This window comes from Silurus meridionalis, chromosome 10 (assembly GCF_014805685.1).
Source record: "Silurus meridionalis isolate SWU-2019-XX chromosome 10, ASM1480568v1, whole genome shotgun sequence".
Taxonomy (NCBI): domain Eukaryota; kingdom Metazoa; phylum Chordata; class Actinopteri; order Siluriformes; family Siluridae; genus Silurus; species Silurus meridionalis.
Window position 1 is genome coordinate 20,380,659 of NC_060893.1, and position 22,366 is coordinate 20,403,024.

The window sequence follows — 22,366 nt, forward strand, 5'->3', positions numbered from 1 at the left end:
CAACATCGAGTCAATCCTGTTGTAACGTCTCAATGTTGTGCCAGTTTTTATGTCCACCTTGTTAAAATATTGTGTCAGCATTGTGTAATGTTGTCTCAAATTTGTGTCAGTTTTAGGTCAATATCTTGTCAATATCTTATCTGTCAATGTTGTCTCAACATTGTGTAATGTCTCAACGTTGTGTTAATGTGTCAATGTTGTGTCAATACTGTCATTTTGTTTGAATGCTGTATCAGTGTTGTGTTCAACTCAATGTTGTGCCGATGTTGTATCAACATTGTGTAACGTTGTGCCAACTTTGTGTCAGTGTCACATTAACATTGTGCAATGTCTCAATGTTGTCAATGTCGTGTCAATGCCATGTCAACATTGTGTAATGTTGTGTACGTGTCATGTCAGCATTGTGCAACGTCTTAACATTTTGCCAATCGCGTGTCAGCCTTGTGTAAACATCATATTAGTGGTGTGTCAGCAACGATAAACCTTTGTACCAAAGTCGCCTCAAATGGTGGGTCAACATCACATTAACATAACATCAACATCACATCAACATCATGACAGTCTTGTCAACATGTTGTCTAAATGTTGTGACAGTCTTGTGTGCACATTGTGTCAGTGTCGTGTCAACAATAGTTCAACATGGTGTCAATGTTGTGCCAGTGTTGTCAAAAAAGTGTGTTAGGGTTGTGTAATTGTTGTGCAAATGTTGCGTCAGTTGGGTCAACATCCTGTCAGTGTAATGCCAATGTCAAACCAACATCATGCCAGTGTTGAGTCAGCATTAACACATAACTCTGACAGTGTTTGCAAAAGGAGCACTTTTCATGGTAAACACACTAACGTTGACCCACTGCTGGCAAAGTAAAATGTTTCATAATAACCCTGTCAGTAAAGGACTAACGGAACATGATTATAAAGATGGCACTCGTAGCCCTGTGTTAACCCAACAAACAAAGGTACACCGGGTTTCTGCAGGTTTCACCAATGTCAAATTTCTGACTTTTCAAAACCTTTTCAAGGCCAATAAGAATGAAATTTAAGACCTATATCAAAACATCAAAAAATACACACACACAAAAATATGTTGTTAGCAACCGGCCTTAACCGCGCCCCAAATAAAAATCTTAAACCAAGTATGGCAAAACTTACTCTTCGCCTTAGCTGAAAAATACAATTTGTTTTATGTCTGTGGTACAATCCAGGGGAGATTTGCGCCAATAACAGGAAGCTGATTGGCTGTTGCATGTTGGTCTCGTTTGTAGTTGTAATACAGCGTATTATATTTGGACCAGCGAAAGAAAGAACTACAGCACCAAGGAAACAAACAGACAAAAACATTCTGCATGTTCTACAACTGCTGCGTGAGCATTTCATTGAGCACTAGAGGTTGTGTGGACATCAGAAAATTAAGGCCTGTTTTAAATTATTAAAAAATTGGAACAGCAAATTTAAGACTTTTTAAAAGTTTAAACATTTTAAGACCCTGTGGAAACCCTGTTTCACTGGGTCAAGATTTACAACCAAAACCTGGCCCAGCAAAAAGGCTACCTGGGTAGCTTTTGAACCAGATTTTCAGCTATGTGGCCAAATCTTGAACATTGTCAGTTTTTGCTAGCACCACAAATTGTGCGTATATCATATAGCCAATGACTCCATCGTAACTTGAAAATATCGCAAGTCGAGACATGCCCTAGCCTATCCAGGAATTTACAGTACCATACTGTATAAATTATACAGTATATATGTATGTGGCAGCGATGTATGTGGAAACAATATTTTTACAATACTGTCGTATCGCTATCATCATCGTAAGAAAAGCAAATCGTAACTCGGGTTCCATCTTTATGCTCATCTAATATATTATAACACTATATCAGCTTGTTTATACAGCTATAGATATTAGATATTAGTTACACTTTGCAAGTATTGGATAATTATGCCCTTTTAGCTACCTGAACACTACCCAGGTGTGTTTTCTTCCTTTCTGCTTATTTTAATTGAGGAGAAAGAGAAGGTACTGTGTGTCTCTTTGGCTTGTATTTGGAATACAGAAGGTACTCTTAAATAATCTCAGTTACTCATCCTTTTTGTTGATTATTTTGGCAGTGGACAGTAGCCTGAGGCAAAATCTCTGGCAGTAAGTGCCTTTTTCTATATTTATACTTTAAATACATTTGCATTTGCATAATGATAACTCTGGTATCTGGTCTCCTCGAGTTATTTTACCGACCCTGTTCATGTTTACTGACCAAAATTTCGACATGGAAATAACTAAACAACACAAAGAGGGAACACCAGCCCTGTGCCTAAAGTGACCTCACTTCAAAATGACATAATCTCTGGCCTTTAATATGTATATCTCGGACTCGGATTCAATTGGCTGTGTTTCTTTCCCGCATGTCCTTCTGCAGTGCTGCGCTTTTCAGAGTTCACACAAGGTTTGGTGTACAGCCTAAGGCATGCTGTGCACCTTTATTCCAAATGACCTTGTTTACTGAAGCTTGCAGACTAGCATTTTATTATGGCGCTGCGCTCGTAGACACATCCAGCGGCTAACAATCCTACCAAAACGAAGCACGACATGGACCGAGCTGAATCACTAGCGCTAATAAACAATGTGAATTATCGTGTAGCTATTAGCACACTATGATCAGAGCCTGCAAGGAAAGACAAAGCAGAGACACGGCAGCTCCAGGGCTCAGAGTCCTCAGTAAAGTGACACCACTTTAGCGTCGTTTATTTTGACATGTCGATGTGGATGCTGGCACATGATGCATGACATGGCTAGTTTGCCATTTTGGATGGCTCACTGTGTTTTCGTCATGCACTGCCAACTTCTAGCTGAGATGAGCAGCGTTGGCCAATGATTACATTCAGCGTCGGCGAAAATAACTTTTTTTTGTAAAAATGTCATTTTTGCCTTGGATGCAGTATTGTGGCACTAAATGGATATCAGCTGTGTTGTGAACATAAGCTTGATTGGCTTTCATTAATTTGTACATATGATACAAAGAAAATTTGAGCACTATTATTATTATTATTATTATTATTATTATTATTATTATTATTACTATTATTATATTGAATAATTATAATTATATAATTATTATTAGATATAATTATATTATTTTATATAACACTATGATTTATAATAAATTTATAATATTATTATTATATATAATAATTATAAATAATTACATATCACTATAATTCTTCCCTGTACATCTTAAGCAACCTTGAGAGAAGTTGGAGTCCACTGATTAAGATGTTGGACTTCAGAGGAGTTCAGATCCCAGCCACACCAAGCTACCAATGTTCGGGCCCTTGAGCAAGGCCCCTAAACCTCATCCGCTCATTTGTATAAATAGGATCATTGAAAGTCACTCGGGATAATGGCATTCGCCGAATGCAATAAATGAAAACACTAACTTTGGAACTTTGGCCTCTAATTTATAATCATCCATCCAATGGCAAAACAAACCCTCAAATATCCAAATATTATTTCTGTCTATGTGAACCCATCGCCTGTTTCAACAACACTGAAAAACTCAATATTGGTCTGAATCCTAATCTCACACTCAGTGCCTGTCATGCTAAACCACTATTGACTGAACATGCTCGAAGAAAAAAAAAAACAGACAGCGGTACTAATCTCCTTGGTCTCTACCCAGCGAGCTCAGTCCCTCTCGGCAGTGACTGTCATCTTCCTCGTCTTCCTCGAGTCCGGCCACAACAAAACAAGACAGCCTGTTTAATAGCACCGAAATGGGAGATTACACAAAGGGACTTGTGGCCACTATAAATAGCGGTGTGTTTGTGTAAGCTCCGTCTAATCTTTGCGAACCCCAAAAAGCAACTCAAACACACTCCATCCAGCCCACTCACACCTCTATGTGTCATCTTCGCACTCTCTTGAACAAATAATGTGTCATTTCGGTACGCTCCATTATTACCAAGTCTTTTGCGGAAAAAAAGAACAATGAAGCACACAGGGTGATGAATGTGGTGCATTAAGAATTTATGCAAAAAAGAAAATCTGATAAAAGGGAAAGACTTGAGTTGCATTTGTGAGAGTGGATTGCTTGTGTTCTGCAGCAAGTGAGAGTTAGCAGTAGAAAAATTCATCAATTGGTCTCAGTAGGGATGTATGTAATGACCAGTGCAGAAAAACTGCTTGGGTTTATACATTCTACTAAAGTTATATAATCATGGTATTGTGGGGTTTTTGCATCATTAAATATTATTTACTTTCTTCTTCAAAGTACTTTCTTCTTCGGGGGAGCTGCTTTGGGACGGGGTGGAAAAAAGCGCTGTAGAAATAAACTTGAACATCAGTTTTCTTTTTAATTTCCATTGCAGTGTCATTGAAGAGCAAGTAGTCTACAATTATTTTCCTAGATTTCCTCAATGTCATTTTTTTGTTTAAAAATGATCCGTATTAAGTTCATTGAAGGAGGCGTGGCTGGTGTGACTGACAGCCTACTGAAGGAGGCGTGGCTTATGAGACTGTCAGTCCCTGTGAAGAAGGCGGGGCTTATGTGACTGTCAGTCCCTGTGAAGAAGGCGGGGCTTATGTGACTGTCAGTCCCTGTGAAGGAGGTATGGTTTATGTGACAGTCAATAATCTGAAGGAGGTGTGGTTTATATGACTACCAGTTCCTGTAAAGGAGGTTTGACTTGTGTAACAGTAAGTCCTTATAGAGGAGGTGTTGCTTATTTGACTGTCTATCACATAAACAAAAAGTCCTGGATAATGTGACAGTCAATCCCCCGAAGGAGGTGTGGCTTATATACCTGTCAGACCCTTTGAAAAAGTCATGGATCATGTGACAGTCAATCCCCTGAAGGAGGTGTGGCTTATATACCTGTCAGACCCTGTGAAGGTGTGTCTAATGAAACAGTAAGTCCCCTAAAGGAGGTGTGGCTCATGTGACTGTCGGTCGCCGTGAAGGAGGCGTGGTCTGTGTGACAGTCGGGTCCCCCTGAAGGGGGCGTGGCTTATTGTGATTGTCAGAACCTTTACAAAAGTTAAACCTCTTTGGGTTAGTCCCCTGAAGGAGGTGTAGCCTATGTAAGTGTCAGTTCCCTTTGAATTAGGAGGTGCTCCATGTGTCACTGTCAGTCCCCTTTAGAAGGTGTGGCCTATGAGCTTGTCATTCCCCCCATGGCCTTCCACTATTCGAGTTTCTTTTATTTAAAATCTAAAATCCAGTTGTCTGCACAGTAATAAATAACTCAATGAAAGCATCTCTAAGCCATATTAAATCATTGTCTGCCTTAAATATTTATTTTGTACCTCTGACGGAGATGTGCTCCCTAATCTCATAAGGACTAGATACACACCCCTAGTGAGAGCATACTGGCTGTGTTTTGACTTGCTGCATGTCAGGGCCTGTTAGCTTATACCTGAACAGGATATTGGTCGAGATTGTATAGGAGCAGGATAATCACATCTGCCTTCTGCTGTCTGATAGGCAAACTGAGCATCTCTTGGTAATTAAATGCTTAGGAAGCAGTGCGTCTGTGGAGTAACAGGCAATCATTCCCTTTAAAACACACACACTCACACAGGCAAACCCCCACTGCTGCTACAAACAGTGCACGATTTCAAGCAACATGACAGGAACGTTCACTAAACCCCCTAACATCAGAAAGAAGAAAACCCTATTAGTACCCCTGATTAGACACCAGTCTAGAGCAAAAACCTCTTTTTTTTCTCTTGTGCACGTTTCTCATCGCTAGAGAATAGCAAAAGGCTGTAAAGTATTGTTTGCTTTTCCTTTCCAAGGTCTTCTGATGAACCGCTTCCCCGTCGCCTGTAGTGGGCCCCGGCTGCAACACGTCCTATCCGTGCGCAATCGTTATATAAACGAGACGTTCGCTTACATAAACCCATACATATTAGAGTGTCATGAATTAGCTTTATTGATTCTAGCCCTACAAAAGCTTTCAATGATATGCTGCAGTGCAGATATATGTTTAAAGGAACATACAGTATAATTCAAAAGACATGCTGAAAGACGACCTCAATGAAGCAGGACCGCTGATTATCTGTCCCCTGTCGGCATAAAAAGCATGAGAAAAAAGACATGCTTAGAAGATCTTCTTCTTCTTCTTTCGGCTTCTCCCATTAGGGGTCGCCACAGCGGATCATCCGTCTCCATACCCCCCTGTCCTTCACATCTGCCTCTTTTACACCAACTACCTGCATGTCTTCCTTCACCACATCCATAAACCTCCTCCTTGGTCTTCCTCTTTTCCCCCTTCCTGGTAGCTCCATCCTCAGCATACTTTTACCAATATACCCCATGTCCCTCCTCTGCACATGTCCAAACAATCTCAATCTCGCTTCCCTCACCTGGTCTCCAAAACGTCCTACATGCACTGTCCCTCTAATAAACAAGTTTATAATCCTGTCCATCATTGTCACTCCCAATGAAAACCTTAACATCTTCAGCTCTGCTACCTCCAGCTCCACCTCCTGTCTTTTACTCAATGCCACTGTCTCTAATCCATACAACATCGCAGGTCTCACAACAGTCCTATAAACTTTCCCTTTCACTCTCACAGATACTCTTCTATCACACTCCTGCTATCACTCTTCTCCACCCACTCCACCCTGCCTGAAAGACATGCTTGGAATATAAAGAATATAAATACTTGCATTGAAGCAGAGGGTTTTAAAGGTGGTTCCTTGAGCTATCCAAACAGGAGGTATCGCTGAATTATGAGTTGAATTACACAAGTATTGATTCGAGGTGTGTGCCTGTTCGATAGAGATGATGAAGAGACGGAAAAACTACCTCAATCCATAGAGCACGGTGCCATCGGGATGCAGGCGAATCATGCGGTTCTTGACCGTGACGCCGTGCACGAAGGACTTCTTGTCATTCAGGAAGTAAGTGTCAGGCACCCACAGCTGATCGGCCACACGGTTGTCCAGTGTCAGGTTCAGAGGGATCTCCGAGTACGAGAGACGCTTGTCCCGCCATGCTTGCTGGAAATACATGGTCAGGGTGTAGTCCTGGAAAATGACAGAGAAAACTAAATTAGGGGAAAAAAAAATCCAAAAGCAAAATCTATTATCAGCCGCAGCGCTTTAGTCTTTTAGTCTGCCCAGCTCTCTCGCTTATGGAATCGTAATCTCATCTCAAACTGATTAGCTTCCTAGGCGGCAACTTTTATGCTGACACCATGATTAACTCCATCTTGTAGATCACCAACTACCTGCATAGTGCAGCTGCATTGCATCCTGGGCAAGATCTTAATAAGCAAACAAAACTGGAGATATAATGGATACTTCAGTCCAAATTTTGCAATCCAATCCAATACATCTATAGTTTTGTTTGTATATTAAGATCTTGAACAAAACTAATTAGCAGCAGCATCGCTGAACACAACACAAATGTTTCAATACTAATAACTATAAGGAATACCTAGAAATTCCCAAATGAAGGATTTCACTTGATTTCTGCCTGAGCATGCTACTTTGAAGCACAGAGGATTTGGACATAAACAGATGTTATTGTCTCTCATATAAAGCCATTTTGAAAGGTTGTAAAATATTTTTGTCCTAATTGTCTCCAAACTCATGCCCTGCTCAATCATATGTACATTTAGATATTCCTCATTGAAGTAATATGTGATAAACAGGAATGTATTTTTTTTTTACAGATTTTGCAAGGGACAGATTTTATGGTAGAGTTCCCAAGGTTCCCAGCGTAATGAGGAGAATCTGTCAATTAGCATCTGTCTCCAAAAAAAATGTCTGGACATATTTTGGCAGGTTAAGTAACAAGCAATACAGATGGGTAAGGTTTGGGAAAGTGACATGAAAATGGGTTTAGTGTAATGTTAGTGCTGCTTTTCAGTTCCATCATCAATAACTACCATCATCAAAGGTTGGTGAATATATATATATATATATATATATATATATATATATATATATATATATATATATATATATATATTTATCAACACGCGATTAAACCAAAAAAAAATATATATATAAATATAAAACAGGCGAAAATAAAACCCTCAACGCAACAAAAAAAAACATAAACTCCATCCAAAATAAATTTTATTGATTATGATAATTATAATTAGTTAACCCGTATGAAAGTTATAAGAAGTGTAGTTTCTACGGTATCACCTCACCGTCCGTGTGGAAACATAGCCAAAGTTCCGTTTGATGTCCTGATTTACGTCAAGTCAAGTCAAGTCAAGTCAAGTCAAGTAAGAAGCTTTTATTGTCATTTCACACATATATATCTGATGCAGTACACAGTGAAATGAAACAACAGTCCTCCAGAACCCAGGTGCTACATGAAACAACATTCATTTTGTCATTCAAAACACCATAATTACTTTTACAAACATTTACAAGAATATTTTTTTCTCTATGTTGAGTTTGGTTTCACTAATTAAAAACATGCATTTGCATAAATCATCAATATTTGTTTGTCCATGCACATGTTGATTAGGAGTATTGAAAACTTAAAAAGTGTAAATGTAAGGTACATTTAGAACAGAGGAAAAATGTGTGATTAAGTTCGGATTAATCCCAAGTTAACTCATAACAATCATGCGATTAATAACGGTTAAATATTATAAATGATTGACCGCCCTAATTTATATATATATATATATATATATATATATATATATATATATATATATATATATATATATATATATATATATAAATTAGGCGGTGAATCATTTAAAATATTTAACTGATATTAATAGTCTATATATAGACTAATGGCCTTGTAGCTGAATAAACACAACTTCCATAATTACATTCCAAAATCTAGTGAAACACCTTCCCAGAAGACTGGAGGATGACTAAATGTGAAATGAGACAAATTTTATGGTCAGGTGTCCGCATACTTTAGTCCAAATATATATCTTCTTATTCTTCTTTACTACTACTTATACTACTCTGTCCTTTACATCTGCCTATATATATATATATATATATATATATATATATATATATATATATATATATATATATATATATATATATATATATCTCAGACCTGAAAATAAATAAATACAAGAGTCAAATTTTTGAATAAAATATTTTAAATATTTAATTATTCTTTTAATTCCATGTCACATTGTTTTGAAGGCTGTTTCTAGCATTTGAATTCTATTCACTTAGAAATGCAGATATTTGAATAGCAAACATGTTTCAAACACCCACTTGGAGCATGAATCTCTCTCGGGTGGGAGTATAAATAATAAATGAACACAATGAAAATGTCATTAGCATCACCTTTTGTTCCTGATCCAAAAACATCAGCCATTTAACATATTTTGGGATTTTTTTTAATGGCTAAAATAGAAGGTAGAGATTAAGGACTATTTTCTTGGTCTAAGTCTAGGTCTGAATGGGACTCTATATTTGTGTAGTGTGTGTGTGTGTGTGTGTGTGTGTGTGTGTGTGTGTGTGTGTGAGGGTTAAGCGGGCGTTTAAGAACCCTCAGTTCCCCTTTGCTTTTCTAGCAATGGCCCGAAAGGGAGCTTTTAAACCCAACTAACATCTGCCCAAAATACCCCACTGATGAATGTCCTGCATGAGAGCACAAAGCTGTGCTGCTCTTTACAAGTTTCTGAAGGATCCCAGATGGGCAACACACTCATACACACGTTACTAATCAACAGAAGGTTCTTAGAAGGATAGTAAAACCCATGTACTGGTTAGGAGGGTGCACACACACACACACACACACACACACACACACACACACACACACACAAATACATGTATATATGTACATGTTTATTTAATTTGTTTGGGAACATTGATAGTTCAAGCTGAAGTGGATGTTGTACCTGCATGTGCGTCCTCCTGTGTGTGCGAGGGTTTTACTATCCTTGATTAGTAACATGACAATTAACGCTAGAGCAGATACAAGCAGCAGGTGATTCTCGCTGTACAAAAACGTTTGGTCAAAATGTCCTCACACAGATAGACAAACATGGCCAAGCACAAACACACTGTGTAGAGCCAACACGATCAGAATTAAATCACCGCTTCACCACACCACTCCTACAACAACATTAATTCGTAAATTTAAACCGTTGTTTTTTTTTTTTTATAAAACAACATGTCAATTCAGAGCACAGCGCCCACACACACACCGGGACACTCTGGCTTCCCTTTCTCTGAGCTCTGCCTCTCTTCCAGAGAGCAACTTCACCTTAAGTGAGAGGAAAAGATCCTCCTCCGCATGAAGCGGTCACATGAGTGGTTTATGGGATACACTGTAGCCCATGTACAACTCAAATTCACCCACACGGTATACCACTGCAGACTACAACACACACTATAACACAAAATAAGACACACTACAGTACACACTACAGCATTGATAAAGCACAAACCACAGTACACACTACAGTGCAAAAATCATTATACACTAAAACACACACTACAGTACAAAATACAGCATAAACACTACAGTAAACACTACAACACAAACTACAGCACACACTACAGTAAACAATACAGTACAAAATACAGTAAACACTAAAACACACCCTAAAGTACACACTACAACGGACACTACAGTAGACATTACATTACAAAATGAAGTACACACTACAACACAAACTAGAGTACATACAACAGTACACAATACAACACATACTAAAGCATAACATACAGCACAAACTACAGTACACACTATAACACACTACAACACAAAATACAAGACGACTACAGCACAAACCACAGCAAACTACAGCACACAGTACTTCAAACTACAGCACACACTACAGTACAAAATACAGTACACACTGCAACACACACTACAACACACATTACAGCACAAAATACAGTACACACTACAGCACAGGATACAGTACACGCCACGACACACACTACAGCACAAAATGCAGTACACGCTACACTACACACTACATCATGAAATACAGTACACACTACAACACAAAATACAGTACACACTACAACACACACTACACTACACTACAGCACAAGATACAGTACACGCTACGACACACATTACAGCACAAAATACAGTAAACACTACAGTGCACACTACAGTACACAATTCAACACTCACTATAACACTTACAACAGTACACACTACAGTAAACAGTAAAGCATAAACTACAGCAAAAAATACAGTACACACTACAGTACATACTAAAGCACAAAATACAGCACAAACTACAATATACATTATAGTACAAAATAAAGCACATAGTACAGCACCCACTACAGTGCAAAATACAGCAAAACTGCAGCACACACTACAAGTCAAGAGTTAAGGTGAATGGTGTGCATTTATCCCTGATGAGCAGCCATGGCAACATACTAAAGCATGAAATATAGCACAGAATACAGTAGACACTACAGTGCCAATACAGCACAAAATACAGTACATGCTACAACACGCACGACACTGTACACTACAGCACAAAATACAGTACACACTACACACTACAGCACAAAATACAGTACACCCTACAACACACACTACACTGCACACTACAGCACAAAATACAAAATACAGTACACACTACAACACACACTACACTGCACACTACAGCACAAAATACAGTACACACTACACTACAGCACAAAATACAGTACACACTACAGCACAATATACAGTACACACTACAGCACACACTACACTGCACACTACAGCACAAAATACAGTACACACTACAGCACACACTACATTGCACACTACAGCACAAAATACACTACACACCACACTACAGCATAAAATACAGTACACACTACTGCACAAAATACAGTACACACTAAAGCACACACTACACTGCACATTACAGCACAAAATACACTACACAATACACTGCACACTACAGCACAAAATACAGTACACACTACAACACACACTACACTGCACACTACAGCACAAAATACACTACACACTACACTGCACACTACATTACAAGCTACAGTGCACATTTCACTGCACACTACAGCACACGATACAGTACACGCTACACTACACACACTACAGTGCACACTACAGCCCAACATACAGTACACACTACACTACACACTACAGCACAAAATACAGTACACTACAGCACAAGATACAGTACATGCTACAGTACACACACTACAGTGCACACTACAGCACAAACTACAGTACACACTACACCACACTACAGCACAAAATACAGTACACACTACAGCACAAAATACAGCACACACTACAGCACAAAATACAGTACACACTACAGCACACACTACACTGCACACTACAGCACAAAATACACTACACTACACACTACAGCATAAAATACAGTACACACTACTGCACAAAATACAGTACACACTACAGCAAACACTACACTGCACACTACAGCACAAAATACAGTACACAATACACTGCACACTACAGCACAAAATACAGTACACACTACAGCACACAATACACTGCACACTACAGCACAAAATACACTACACTGCACTACAGCACAAAATACAGTACACACTACAGCACACTACACTGCACACTACAGCACAAAATACACACTACAACACACACTACAGTGCACACTACATCACAAGCTACAGTGCACATTTCACTGCACACTACAGCACACGATACAGTACACGCCACACTACACACACAGTGCACACTACAGCCCAACATACAGTACACACTACACTACAGCACAAAATGCAGTACACACTACAGTGCACACTACAGCACAAGATACAGTACACGCTACAGTACACACACTACAGTGCACACTACAGCACAAACTATAGTACACACTACACTACACCACACTACAGCACAAAATACAGTACACACTACAGCACAAAATACAGTACACACTACAGCACACACTACACTGCACACTACAGCACAAAATACACTACACACTACAGCATAAAATACAGTACACACTACTGCACAAAATACAGTACACACTACAACACACACTACACTGCACACTACAGCACAAAATACAGTACACAATACACTCTACAGCACAAAATGCAGTACACTCTACAGTGCACACTACAGCACAAGATACAGTGCACACTACAGCACAAACTACAGTACACACTACACTACACCACACTACAGCACAAAATACAGTACACACTACAGCACAAAATACAGTACACACTACAGTACACACACACTACACTGCACACTACAGCACAAAATACACTACACACTACAGCATAAAATACAGTACACACTACTGCACAAAATACAGTACACACTACAACACACTACACTGCACACTACAGCACAAAATACAGTACACAATACACTGCACACTACAGTACAAAATACACTACACTACAGCACACAATACACTGCACACTACTGCACAAAATACAGTACACCCTACAGCACACAATACACTGCACACTACAGCACAAAATACACTACACACTACACTGCACACTACAGCACAAAATACAGTACACACTACAGCACAAAATACACTGCACACTACAACACAAAATACAGAACACCCTACAGCACACAATACACTGCACACTGCAGCACAAAATACACTACACACTACACTACAGCACAAACTACAGTACACACTACACACACACTACAGCACAAAATACAGTACACGCTACAACACACACTACAGTGCACACTACATCACAAGCTACAGTGCACATTTCACTGCACACTACAGCACACGATACAGTACACGCTACACTACACACACTACAGTGCACACTACAGCCCAACATACAGTACACTACAACACACACTACAGCACAAAATGCAGCACACACTACAACACACACTACAGCACAAGATACAGTACACGCTACAGTACACACACTACAGTGCACACTACAGCACAAACTACAGTACACACTACACTACACCACACTACAGCACAAAACACACTACACACTACACTACAGCACCAGATACAGTACACACTACAGTGCACACTACAGCACAAAATACAGTACACACTACACTACACACTTTAGCACAAAATATATTACACACTACAGCACAAAATACAGTACATGCTACACTACACACCTACAGCACAAACTACAGTACACACTACACTACACACTACAGCATAAAATACAGTACATGCTACAACACACACTACAATGCATACTATAGCACAAAATGCAGTAAACACTACAACACACACTACTGTACATGCTACACTACACACTACAGCACAAAATACAGTACATACTACAACATACACTACAACATACACTACAGTGCACACTACAGCACAAAATATGGTACACAATACAACACGCACTAAAGCACAAACTACAGTACACACTACACTACACACTAGTGCACACTACAGCACAGAATACAGTAACACTAAAGTACAATCTACAGTACACAATGCAACACTCACTACAGCACTCACTACAGTACACACTAAAGTACACACTTTAATACACACTGCAATACACAGTAAAGCATAAACTACAGCACAAACTACAGTACTCTCTACAGTACATACTAAAGCACAAAATACATCACACACTACAATATACATTACAGTACAAATTACAGCACATAATACAGCACCCACTACAGTGCAAAATACAGCACAAATTGCAGTACACACTACAACACACATTACAGCACACACTACAGTGCAAGCTGTAGTACACACTTTAGTTGACAAAATCCAGCAGACACAACACACATTATATAAAACTACAGAACATGCTACAGAACACACTATAACAAACTACAGCACACATTACCACACATTTTACAGTACGCAATACGATAAACAACATAACAGACACAAATTCTATTATATTATTTTTCAGTTATTACTCCTACTATTCATACAACTGTTGTTAATAATACTCCATATACAGCTATCAATACTACTGCTATTACTATTAATACTACTTCCACTAATACTACTGGTACTGGAACTACCAGCACAACTATTGCTATAGTACAACTACTACTAATAATAATAATACTAATAATAACAATAATGATAATGATGATGGTGTATGCAAACATCCACTTCTTTTCTCTATTTGATTTAATGAAACTGAAATACATTTGAATAAATCTGAGACATAATTGCATTTGTGCAAAAATGTGTAACAGACATTATAAATTAGAGGAAGAAAAACATATCCAGCTGAGAAATTTACATTTAGAGTGTTTTTACAGCCAAAACTTGATCCTAATAGTATGTATGCAATAATTAGATGAACCTGAATTTGATAAAAATATAAAATAAAACAAATAAACTGCATCGGAAAGTACAGCAAAGTGTGGCATTTGTGTGTTGGGTAAAATAAAGACTGTTGTTTTGTGCGTTTGGTTTTCTAAGGGCAAGTTCATGAAACACCTGGGTCTGGCTTTCGCCTCGTGGCTTCAGTGCAGAATGAGTGAATAATTGCTCTGGTCACAGATGGTAGCAGATGCCTCTTTGGGCTCTGTTTACTCTCTGACGACATCAGTGAATCCCAAACGCACACACACACACCCAGTTTCCACATGCAAACACAGACAAATTAGTGTCCCGCATGTTTTTTTTTTTACCTTTTCTCTTTAAACTTCTCATATGCTTTTGTAACTGTGGGAACAAATAATCTGCATACTCAAATTCATCCATATTTATAACTTCTTACATATTTGATGAGGGTAATGGTGCTCACATGTCCCAAGGCCATCTGTAGTATTTTCTTGGGGATTGAAAAATATTGAACGATTGAATAAACATACTTTTTTTTATGCTTTAGAATGACATGCAAAGAGCACTTACATATATTTTTTCAATTATATGTTCACATGTAATGTTTGGTTACATGGGTTTTACGTTATCTTGCATAAGTAGGCATCTTATTTCCACATTTTGTAGTGTTACCTCTTGAAACTGAAATGGGGATGAATCAGTACTTCATACATTGTTATAAGAATTTAAAAGTTTTTAAAAATTTTAATATTTTTGAAAATATCTATTACTAATAATGTATATGTGGGGGTCAATATAAAGTAATCAAATACAAAGGTGATTGCATAATCACACATCCCAAACCTACGAACCCATCACTAAAAAAAGTGTAAAACAACCCCGAATGTTTCCTACTTTTGATTGTCCAAAGCTTGACAGCTTGCTCATAGGATTTATGATGTAGTCACCTGGAATGGTTTTCAATTTAAAGGTGTGCCTTGTCAAAAGATATTTTGTGACATTTCGTGCCTTCTTTATATTTTTTAGGCTATGAGTGGTCGTGAAAAGAGGAAGGGGTGAGTACGGAGTCAATAACCCAATTAGTGCTACTACAAGTACTGTACAAATCCATATTATGGCAAAAAAACACTAAGTATAGAGAAAGACAGTCCATCATTAGTTTAAAAAATGAAGGTCAGCCAATCTATAACATTTTTTTTTTATAAATAAATCAGTTCTCAATTGCCGTATTTAAAAGCATCAAGTGCCACAACAAAACCAGCCCCAAGAACAGCAGACCAAGAGCTACCTCTGCTGCAGAGGATTGCTTTAAGTCCTGACATCTTCCAAAAACACACATTGTCTAGTACATTATACTACATTTCGAGTAAATGTAGTTTCTCAAACACATTTTTATACACATTATAACAAATTATAACAGTGGTGTGGTATAAAAAAATTATCAGTTCTCAATTATGTTATTTAACCTAGTAATTTGATGTTAAAACGTGCAGTATTTGTACCAGGACTAGCTCCATGATCAACCAGCATCTCTGTGTAAAGGTTTGTCACAGGAAAACAGGACATGAGGAAAACATTTAAAGCTACAATGCCTTTTCTCTCCTCCAACTTAAAAATAAAGAAGAATGTATAAAACATAAATAAAATACATACACTGTAAACTAAATACACTGAAATTCATTAGTGCAATACTTCTGCGCTATGATTTTCCTGAATATTAAAGAGTAACATTTAAAAGCTAGATATCCTTCTGTCACATCTCCGCTGCATTGCCTGTATGTATTCTGAAAATGCCAAGGCATGAAGTGGCATTAAACCGGTCCGAAACGGTATTACACGGCTCCCTGTGCCAACTGCTCTGCGGATAAATAGCTCGTGCTGGGACGGTGACAGAGTGACAGGGTAATTTGTCAGGGCAGTCCTGCTGAAGACAGACACTTTGTGAATACAGGGGACATCTCCATTTAATGTGGCAGAACCCAAATCTAAGAGCTATCGGACTCTTTTTTTTTCTTTTTCCGCAGAACACCGTGTCATCACCCGTTCGTAGCATTCGTAGCATTTACATGCTTTAATGCGTTATTATTTATTACCATCTCTGCATGGTTCTTCCTAATTAAACAAATTAAATAAATATATCAGGACTAGGCGTTGGCATCATAGTGTGCAGATCTTATCTCTCTCTCTCTCTCTCTCTCTCTCTCTCTCGCTCTCTCTTTCTGTGTCCTAGTTGACCTACACTTTAAGACTCTAAGCTACAGAAACTCAACATCCTGCAAGTGTCTTCTTATATAACCGCATATATATTTTTTTCTCATTAATACAAATTTTACATTTTTGCATATATATATATATATATATATATATATATATATATATATATATATATATATATATATATGCAAAAAAATATGCAAAAAATATATATCTATTATATATCTATTATACACACAGTATAATATTATATTATTATACTTTTTTAGCTTTGAGAATGGTTTAAAAATATGTTATAATATATTTTTAGCAATTAATAAAATGGAAAGTAAAGGAACAGGAAAAAAATTCAAATCCAATCAAAACGCCTGCAAAACGGAATCAAATCTTCTTGGAAGACTTGCACACAGTTTTTGATGTAACTTGGCAGGCAGGTTGATTCACACCTTGGAGAAAATGCTTCCGCAAATTCTTCTGTCTTTTCAAGTAATCCCAGAGAGAATTGATAATGTTGAGATCAAGGGCTCTGGGGGGGCCAAACCATCACTTCCAGGACTCCTTGTTCTTCTCAACACTGAAGATAGTTTTTAATAACATTTGCTGTAAGTTTGGGATTGTTGTCCCCTATGATGCCATTGTATGATGGATTAATATCAGCCTATATTTCTCAGCATTGAGGACACCATTAATCCTGACCAAATCTCTAACTCTATTTAGAGAAATGTAGCCTCAAACTTGCAAGGAACCTCCACCATGCTTCACTTTTGCCTGCAGAACTCATTATTGTACCACTCTCCAGTCCTTCAGCAAACAAATTGCCTCCTGTTACAGCCAAGTTTTTTCAGATTTTGACTTCTTACTTCAGTGCACCTGCTGCCGTTTTTTCTGTACATCAGTTCCTATGTTTTAGTGCATAGTTGAGCCACACAGCCCCGTTTCCATGTCGAACGTATGGCATTTTACCCGCAATTCTTCCATGAAGATGACTTTTGGCCTGGGGTGCAGTCGGGGTTCATTCCAAAGGGTTCAGTATGATTGAGGCCAGAGTTCTATAGCAGGCCACTCAAAATCTTTCAATTCAACACATATACACCATATATTCATGGAGCTGGATTTGTGCACAGGGGCATTGCCATGCTGGAACAGGTTTGGGTCTCCTAGTTCAAGTGAATTAAAATTGTATTGCTATTGGCATGTAAAGACGTCCTATACAGTTGTGCGCCTCCTTATAATCAGTATACGGTTTCATTTCTGGCATCAGCACCAGATTGAAACTGAGTAAAAGAAGAACAAGATGAATAGTGTGTTTTGCCAATAAAGCACAGCTTTTATCTAGCCAAAAATCTCTCAAAATGAAACATAAAATAGAGAAGGTGCATGTTTAAACTGGTTAGTCTCCAAGCTAGAAGTCCACCACATTGTTGATTTTGCTATAAGCAGTAGATTTTGTTTATTTTTATTTTTTTATTATTATTTCTCCTGCAGTGAAACTGGCAGGCCTCATTAATTTGGCACAGAACCCACCAAATTCGCTGCTCAAACATGAGTCGCAATATCTTTGCTTGTAAAGGGAGAAGATGAGCACTAATCAAGAAGGTGATGCACTAATAGTTTTGTCCAGCCCCTCCCCACCCCCCATCTCAATGCCTTGTGGGAGATTGTGTTTTACAGCTGTTTTAGCACATTTTAATAAAATGGCCTAATTTCCTAAATAGAGATGACACATTAGCAGATTTCAAAACAGACTGCCATTCTAGTCTCTTGGGTAGCTTTAAGGTTAAACCGTGACAGTTCGCAAACACTTTGAGCGTGTCTGACAAATTTGTTATCTTTGTTAGACCAAACACATTCCATAGACATGGGACCATGTTGAACAATGGAAATTTGGAAGAACATGCAGAGGTTATTTCATTATTATTGCATGACTATCGCCACCCTGTACATACTTATATTTACGGCATGTGGCAAACACACGTTGCATTTATCTCATTTATACAACTTAGCAATTGAATATTTAGAGTCTTGATGTAACCCAGTATTAACAGCAATGGGATTTGACTGTACATCATTCAGTGGCCAATCCACATTAGCATGTTTTTGAAGGTAGAAGAAAACCCAGAATCCCACACAGCTGCAGGAAGAACATGCAGAATTTTACCTAGACCGTAACCTGAGCTCAAGATCAAGCCAGGGATACTAAAGGCTCTGAGGCACCCTCACCACCCATTGTCTTGCAGTGTCACTCTCAACAGCTTACATTTAAACGTAATGAAAATAAATTGCAATTAACAGAAAGAGAAAATAATTGCCCTGTGTCTCTCGAATCTTTGCAGTTGTACACAAATAAATCCATCTTCATGAGGAAAAAAACAGACAGCTGATTACTGTTGATCTGCACAAATCAGGTAATGGATATAAAAATGGTAAGCAGAATTAAGCAAAATACCATTAAGTCCAATCAGGGCGTTAAAAAAAAAAAAAACGTAGCAGTTGGAACAGCTGGACATTTGCCAGCAATTGGACACATGAGGATACTGTCCGCCCTTCGCACATTGAGGAGGATGGTAAGGGATAGAAATAACTCTGTGTTCTTACTAGCGAGCGACAAGTTGCTCTTGTCGCTTGTAGATTCTATCTAGTGGGCGTGTAATGGACTCTACTTGGGAGAGTAAACTATCCATCCGGCACTTTTACTTTAAATTGAAATGAGTTGAAGCCAAAATTTGTAACAGTACACAATTTACAATAGTATATGATTTACGTACGCCGAACAAAGGCACTATCATCTGCCTATATCTTTATATATCTTTTTCTAGAAAAAAAAAATCTAATAAAATAAATGCACACTGGTTATAAAACAATCCGGACATTTGCATTGTTTGGAAAGGAGGAAGGATGTTTAGCTACTAGATCTGAACCAATTTGTCTAAAAAATGTATCTAAACTACAAAAAACCAACAAAGGGATTAGTGAAAAATTCACCATTAGGAGTCCAAAATAACCATGGTCTAAAAGCCCCGTCTCTAAGACCAGCATAAAAAAAGCCAGACTGAACTTTCCATTTGATTAGGATAATTATTAACACTACGTCTGGAAGAAAAATGGTGAGTCTATTAAGTCTTTTAAGAACACCAACTTTAACACAAGGATTGCAGAACCATGCTGTGTATGTTGCTGGAAAAGAGACTGGTGCACTTTAGAAAGCATTGTGAAAAAGGAGGAATATTGTCAACCTGACTGAATCTAGCAAAGTATTGTGAAAAGCTTGTGAGAGGCTACACCAAGCTTTCAATGACACTGAATGCAAAATGCAGGTAACCTTTAGAACCACTAAAATCTGACATAGGAAATAAAATCTCTTAGCTATTGTTTTGAAATCATCTCTAATGAAAATAAGGTACACAAAATGTATCGAACTCAGAAGTACGATCAAGCCTGTCATTGTGATCACATTAAGATTTACTACTTCATACCTTAATTTCCAGAAAGTTGCTGAGAATTCTGATCGCGTGTCACGTACGTGAAATCAGAGTGTGATCACGAAGTTCGGTGTTTCAGAATTACACATTTAATATAAGTTTTATATAAATATATTTTATATATATTTTGTAAATCAAAATGATTCAGGGTCCCCCTGGTGGTCTAGTGGTTAGGATGCGGCGCTCTCACCGCTGCGGCCCGGGTTTGATCCCCGGTCAGGGAACCCACCCCAGCCACTCTAAGTGCCGGTCCCAAGCCCGGATAAATGGGGAGGGTTGCGTTAGGAAGGGCATCCAGCGTAAAAACATGTGCCAAATCAAACATGCGGATGATCCGCTGTGGCGACCCCTCAGGGAGAAGCCGAAAGAAAGTAATCAAAATGATTCACTGGACCTACAGTTGGAATCATGTGAAAACAAAATCAAACTTTACAGCAATGACAATCAAGCTCAGTGGAGATTTATCATAATAATGATGCAAAAAATCTGCCTAACCCCTGAAATTAAAGTATAGAATCCCTGATCACAGAACCTTGTTGATTCGTGGAGAGCCTGCAAAAGCTGAACATCTGAATTCATTCATCTAGATTGCATTACATTACATGGTTAAACAACCATATCACAGCTGCTGCCAGAAACTCTTCAGTAGCTTTCAAATCATACCAAAGCCCTCAGAATCTGGCATTTTAGCCAACTTTGGAGCTCTATTTCTGCAACAGAGCTCATTACTTTCAGTCAATCATGTTAACTCAGATGCTGTGTTTATTCAAGCAAAACTTATTAAAGAAATGTATTTTTAACAAATGCTAAACCTACAGAGAATTGTGTTTACAATATGAAATCTGCATTTATAAAGTTTTAGTTTTTTTGTTTTAGTTTTTAGGTTTTATGCAGACAAACCTGCAGAAATATAAAATGTCTTTTTTTTTTACTTAATTTTTTCTTCTCATCATTCAAATTTTGTTCAAAATATTCCGAAAATTTTATCAAAAATCGCAAAACTGGTATCGTTAATCAAATCAAATCACGACTGCAGTGTATCGTTACACCCCTAATCAGCACGGTTGACAGAAAGGGGTGAGTGTTTGAAGTAAAAGCCCCCAAACTAGGTAGAAAATATGGCTGTAAAAGGTGACTCATTGATGCTTTGGGGCTGTTTTGTGCCTGGTGTTCAATGGCACTTGAGAAGACTGATGGCATCATAAATTTTATTGAATTCCAGGATATTTCAGCCCCAAACCTGATTGCTCCGGAAATGCAAAATCAATGCTTTGCTATGGCAGTGACAAAACTGGCTTAATTGAACTGTTATAGCTACTCTTCCTAATTGTGGAGCAAAAATATAAGGACAATTTATTATTTGCTTGAAACCTGAAGCAGTAATTTAAAATCTATATGTCTGTATCTATATGTTTATAAAATCTATATTTAATATCTATATCTATATA

The 22,366-nt window shown here is 38.0% G+C and overlaps 1 protein-coding gene across 2 annotated transcripts in view; it reads right to left on the bottom strand.

Moving 5' to 3' along the window:
- Nucleotides 1-22,366, bottom strand: part of gabrb2a (gamma-aminobutyric acid type A receptor subunit beta2a) — a 73,505-nt gene that overhangs the window by 35,392 nt on the left and 15,747 nt on the right. For both annotated transcript variants that reach the window (XM_046860052.1, XM_046860051.1), the window contains exon 4: nucleotides 6,804-7,024. In XM_046860052.1, the coding sequence (XP_046716008.1) occupies nucleotides 6,804-7,024 (221 nt within the window). The remainder of the gene's footprint in view (nucleotides 1-6,803; nucleotides 7,025-22,366) is intronic.